Source organism: Trypanosoma equiperdum, assembly GCF_001457755.1.
Source record: "Trypanosoma equiperdum strain OVI genome assembly, contig: ctg_1938, whole genome shotgun sequence".
In the NCBI taxonomy this organism is placed as follows: Eukaryota; Euglenozoa; class Kinetoplastea; order Trypanosomatida; family Trypanosomatidae; genus Trypanosoma; species Trypanosoma equiperdum.
Window position 1 is genome coordinate 1 of NW_027123991.1, and position 6,193 is coordinate 6,193.

Here is a 6,193-nt window from a genome sequence, read left to right on the forward strand (position 1 = left end):
TTTGTAGATGTTTTTTTCTTATGAACCAACCCATTCTTCTAGAAGTTTTGTCATAGTTTTTACTTTTTGAGTTAGTGATCTTTGCGAGATTGTTACTTGTGGGTGGTCGTGCTGTTTGATGGAAGTGTAGAAAATGCTTCTTGTTCACTTCTTTCTGATGTATTTTTAGGTGATAATCTCCACTTTTTTCTGTTAATGGTTTGGGTTATGCTTTTTATGTTTTTTTCTTTTTTACCTGACTGTATTCCTTTATTTCATTCTTTTTTTTGTGTGGTTTGTAAAGGGGCTTTATGGACGAAGGTTTGGATGATATTGCTGAAAATGATGTAGTGGTTGACGTTGTGAGTTTGATTGCGCATCAAGGGCGCGTTGGTCTTGCTTCTTATAGCAGCGGTCTTTGTGTTGTGCACTGTTCAGAGTCGTTTGCGTCAAGGTTTGATGGCGATGTTCCAATTAACTCAACAATGGATGTGCCTGGTGAGCTTCTCTGGTTGTTACAATACTTGACAATATGTAAACCATCATCTGTTTTGGTGCCAGCCGCTGGGTCGCAGGTGATATTGGATATTGCTCGGTTGTGCAGCCTCAACGTAGTATTTGCTCCACCCAGTGACTTCGATAGCGCCAGGTTGTGGGATATCCTCGCCCAACTCTGGGCTAATGTGAAGAGAGCCGAATGGTGCGCACGTATATGTGTTCATAAACATGTAATGCTTATGACACTCGCAGCGCTTTTGTTGCATTTACAGCACTCGCGCCACCCCGTTGCTGACGTTGCCGAGGTGCCTCCGGCCGGTGTTTTGTATGTTGATGCGGACACACTGTCTAGTTTACAAATAATCCGCACGGAGGCGCACCCTATGGACTATCAAGGCATTGGACAGTCAAAGGAGGGCCTCTCCCTTTTGAGTGTGGTGGACAGGACCAGCGGCCCCCTTGGAGGGGCTTTGTTGCGGCAATGGTTCGCGCTCCCCTTGCAGAACGAGAGGGAATTACAGCAGCGGTACAGCGTTGTTGACTTTTTCACAAATAGGGATAACCACAGCATAATGACTAATCTTCGACGCTCCCTGAAACGGCTGAGGCAACCGGGCAGTATCTTCACAAAGATGCGTGCTTCCAAGCACACAACTGGTGATTACGATTCCCTATTGCGTTCCACCCTTGGACTCTTGCAAATTGCCTCGCTCCTCTCTACGGAGGCCCACAGGTTTCCTTTATTCATGCGCATCGTCGCGAGTTGCCAAGCCGCGCAGTTGGAGGAGATGAGCGATATAATCACCAGATCAATATCTTTAACCCGAGAGCCTCGCGACACGCTTGGCAAGACATACGTCCGAATTCGCCCCGGCTGTGACCCGGAACTGGATGAACTTCGAGAGCATTTTGCCCACCTTGATGAACTGCTGACGCGCGTGGCTGAGGAGGAAAAACAGGGTCTTCCACCGCACTGGCGACCGGGTACACTACTTTGTGCGTTTGCTCCGCAATGGGGTCATGTAATTGTGCTTCCTCATTGTCCACCAACGCTGCTGGAAACTGAGTTACCACGGGACTGGGAGTTAGTGCTGCAGACGGATGATGGGCCTTTCTTTAAGACGTCTCTAACACGGAGGCTGGATGAGGAGGTGGGTGATTTGCGCTCAGCCATACTGGATCGGGAAGGTGAAGTGCAACGTCGGGTAGATCACCGATTGCTTGAATTGTCGCCAGCGCTTATTCCCTTGCATCTCTGTGCGGAATTGGACTGCCTAATAGGTTTTGCACTGTGCGCATTGGAGGGGCAGTGGAGTCGTCCTGAAATTGTACCTGATGCGGGCGTACTTGAAATTTCTCGAGCGGTGCACCCTATATTGGCTCGAATGTCACAACCGGTGGTTCCGTGCTCCTTGACAATCCGACGCAGTGCAGACCGTGTGTGTGTGGTCACTGGGGCAAATGGGAGTGGAAAATCGGTGTTCATAACAACGATAGCCCACACTGTCTTTCTCGCTCATATTGGCTCGTACGTACCGTGTGCGCATGCCGCCATCGGTTTAATAGATACATTCGTTGCGCTACATACTCCTTCCGCCTGTAGGGGTAACGAAGATTTAACCTTTGCGGTAAAGGAGCTGCATTCCAGTTTTGGTAACGAGCTTGCATCTATGAGCCGCATGCTACAACGCTGTGGCAGCCGCTGCAGAGAGAGCGATGAAGGGGCGGCCCGGATGCTTCTAGTGATTGATGAATTTGGAAAAGGAACGCTTTCGGTGGATGGAGCCGCATTGCTGGCGGCTTCTCTGCGAACATTTATTTCGATGGGAAACCAGCGCCCGTTAGTGCTATTAGCGACACATTATATGGAAGCTGTTCAACCAAACATTGTGCCCAGGGGGGAAATTATTCTGATCGAAATGTTGACGACACTCCTGGAGAGTAGCCGTAAAAGACCTCGTGACGGGGTAAGGGCGCACTTGGGAGCGGATAGTACAGATTTCGTTGGTGGCAGCTATGAACTTGTGCCCTCTTACAATGCGGTTCCAGTGCGAAATGTTGGTGAGGACGGAAAGCTACCGGATGATGAAGTTTCCTCTCGGGCACTGCACTTCGCTTTTCAGCACTCTGTGCCTGAAGTGCTTCTTCGAAGAGCCTGGAGCGTGATGACCAGTGAGTGTGTTTGAATACCGTGGTTCCTCCTGCGTCCTCACGTCTGCATCCTTTCAGTACTCCTACGCTGACCGATTCATGTCGTTCGCTTAAACCGTTCTTTCTTTTTACGTTTTAAGTACTATTTTGTTGTTGTTGAGGTGTGTTGGTGTTGACACCTTTACATGCACTTCTTTTCTTTGCTTCAACTTGTTTCACTTCCTTACTTCCGTTATCGACAGATGCTGGTTTCGTTATTTGTTTAGTTACTTTGTTCGTAATTTTTCTCAATGATACTTAGTAATGGGTTTGTGCCACCGGTAACATCTCTCTCTTGGTTTAGAAAGAACTTGTTATCCCGGGTAATTGTTTTAAAAGGTGGTGTTGTTAGAAGGTATTTCAACTCTGGGTGATGCATAACGACATCCCGGACTATTTGATCCGTCTATCCCATTTATTGTTATTGTCATTACCGTTTTCTTTTTTTTTCTGCTTATCCTTTGTCTATTGACTGCTATTTTAAAAAACCCGCCAGTAGTGCCCGTTGCAAGTATTGACTGCCAAAATCAGCTTCCATTAGTAATTAAAAAAAAAAAGACTGCAGGAGAAAGTAGCGGTGAGGATTCTGTAGGGGACGCGAGTGGAGAAAGGATCTCACGAGGTGATGGGGCATCCGAGCGACAGCCGCTATAGGGGGGAAACACGTCAGAAGTCATGTGGTGCTGATCACGCTGAAGTTTTCTGGAAGGCAAATCGAGCCACCTACACAGGCATGTGGCGCGATGATAGGCCTCACGGGAAAGGTACGTACGTACTACCGGGGGAAAACGGGTTTACGTATGAAGGCAACTTCTTTGAAGGGGACCGCAATGGCAGCGGTATTTGTGTCTTCTCAGATGGAAGGAGGTATGAGGGGGGGTGGCTTAAAGACAATATGCACGGCATGGGCATTCTTTTTGGGAACGAAGAATCGGATGACTTTGTGGATTACACAGGTCCTTTTGCCAACGGCAAGCGAAGGGGCCAAGATGGCACCTGCCGTTACAAAAACGGAAGCGTGTACAAGGGAGAGTGGCTTGATGACAAGCGCCACGGGCGTGGGGAGTTGGAAGTGGGTAAAAACGCCTCTATCCCCGGATATAAGCCCATACCTGGAGAGTCTCACGTTTCAAGCTACGTTGGTACGTTTGTTGATGATGTCCCGAAAGGTGCTGGAACGCTGAAATATTCAGATGGCTCCACCTACGAGGGTGAAATTGAGGGATTACACCGACACGGTAAGGGCGTGCACCGTTCAAGCACTGGGTGTGTGTTCAAAGGATCTTTCGAATGCGACAGGCGGCACGGTCCCGGCGTTATGATTATATCGGGTGCCGAGTATCGCGGTGAGTGGCACTATGGTTCCCTCGAGGGCGTAGTGACAATTACAGGAGATAAGATACCGAGGGCTGATCCGTCCCTGGTATATTATTGTGGGCCTGCCGTACGCGGGGAGTTGACAGGTGACAATGCAGTAATCGAGTACAGGGAAGGGTACAGCTACAGAGGATCAGTGCGCATGAGCAAGCCACATGGGAAGGGCGTGCTGCTCAAGAAACCAGTCACCCTTCCCGAGATCGGGGATTTTATACTTCAGTACGACGGTGAGTTCGTAGCGGGCCTCCCCAAAGGTAGCGGTGAGGGTGTGTTTCTTGCTGCGAATCCGGACACCGACACTCTCAGTGAGGAGAGCCCCCTGGAACCCCGTGGTTTCCTTCCAAAATACAACTTTTCTGGTCGTTACAAGGGCTCGTGGACCGATGGATTACCCAATGGCAAAGGTCAGTGGATATGGGACCAAATTGATCGCACGTACTGCGGGGATGTACTGCGTGGCTTCCCCCATGGAGAGGGGACACTAACCTGCTCATCGGTTAGTTACACCGGTTCGTTCGTTAAGGGATTACCAAATGGAACTGGAAAAGCGTCATGGACGGTCGGTGCCAGCGTTGAGAACACGTACGAGGGCGGATGGAAGGAGGGTTATTTCGACGGGGAAGGCTTGCTGAAGTTGCACGGGGGATACAGCTACAAGGGCCAATGGTCCAAGGGACTCGTGGATGGGCTCGGCACCGAGATCGTTCCATATGAGCGTACTTACACGGGAAAGTTTAGCCAAGGCAATAAACACGGAGAGGGAAAACTCTGTCTGATTCGCAGCGGTGAAGTGTATGAGGGTAACTTCATCTCGGGAGAGATGACTGGAGCCGGCAAGATGACCACGAGGGAGGGCCACATTCTCAAGGGTGAATTTATTAACGGGAAAATGAGTGGGGATGGAGAGGCCATTCACAAAAACGGAACGGTATTTCAGGGCAAGTACAGAAATGGCGCTGCCTTTGGTACTGGCCGCATTCTTTACGCACACGGTGATGTGTACGAGGGAGGTATCGTGTCCAGCGGCGACTTGATTCCGCACCGTGACGGTCCCGGCGTTTATATGTTTTTTGAGGGGGGCAAGTTGGAGTGTACTTGGAAGCGCAATGTTCTGGTTGGAGAGGGGTTGTACACCTCAAGCAACGGAATCCGCTCAAGGCGCAGTTATACAGAGGGCATATTGGATTTTGATGAGCTCATCGATAAGGTGGATCCCGCAACCAGCGGCGATCTGTCCGACGCCGTATCAAAACATATGTCGACCGATACAAACACCTCCGAAAGTGCCGACATCTCCGCTGTTGGGATAAAAATTTGCCGTTCGTTGCCCTCAAGGAAGGCTTGTCATGGCAATGTTTCATTAGCAGTGTGTGGATCCCCTAACACGGGCTCGCCGCCGTTTGGGGGAGTAAAACCGGTACCACCCGCATGTGTAGAAAAGCAGTTTGTGCCACTTCCCCAAATTCAAATTCAAACTCCACGACGTGACGGGGAAGCCTCTTTGGCAGATCCCTACCCAATTGGGCAAGTCAGGGTGAGAAACGCAGGCCAAGGCTCCCCCTCGTTTTCACCAAAGTCTCCCAGCGCTCCTTTTTTATTTCCCGGTCCAAGAATGAGCGGGACCAACTTCTCACTGGAACGGGACGCGTTGGTGAGAACGAGCGCCTCAACGATGAGAAATGACAGCCTTCGGCCTCTTAGCCCCCCATTGTGTTTGGAGCCTCGGGTAGCCAGTTCAAATGGCCAGCGCTTTCCTGCACTGAGTGGTTCTGTGGTGAGAAACAGCGGCACACCCGACCACAGGGAACACGAGATACGAAGATTAACTGAATCGCTTCAGAACGTCAACGATCGGATTTGGACGGCAAAAACGGCAAGATCCGCCACATGGAGCTCAGCAGATCCCGTGACACCTGAGAAGAAACCCGACCCAGATTCCCTGCAGACTCTCCAGCAAGAGCGACGTACCGCCCTGCAGGATCTTGCCAGCCTCATGTAGGACTCCTTCTTTTTTTAAAAAAAACCCTGTAGATGGAGTTCGTACCACCACCCCCTCCCCGGAAGTCCACAAACCATTGCTGAGGCAAACAGTGCGGTAGAAAGCGGTATACACATGCGTATGCGTGTTTATATATATATATATATATAT

The 6,193-nt window shown here is 50.1% G+C and overlaps 2 protein-coding genes across 2 annotated transcripts; both read left to right on the forward strand.

The window, feature by feature from the left end:
- Positions 1-290: 290 nt before the first annotated feature.
- TEOVI_000761200 (mismatch repair protein MSH5, putative) lies at positions 291-2,663 on the forward strand (the record flags this gene model as incomplete). Its single annotated transcript, XM_067223696.1, has 1 exon — positions 291-2,663. The coding sequence occupies one exon, from the start codon at positions 291-293 to the stop codon at positions 2,661-2,663; it is 2,373 nt and encodes a 790-aa protein (XP_067079797.1).
- A 629-nt stretch (positions 2,664-3,292) lies between these two features.
- On the forward strand, positions 3,293-6,043 carry TEOVI_000761300 (MORN repeat, putative; the record flags this gene model as incomplete). Its single annotated transcript, XM_067223697.1, has 1 exon — positions 3,293-6,043. The coding sequence occupies one exon, from the start codon at positions 3,293-3,295 to the stop codon at positions 6,041-6,043; it is 2,751 nt and encodes a 916-aa protein (XP_067079798.1).
- Between the last annotated feature and the right edge of the window lie 150 nt (positions 6,044-6,193).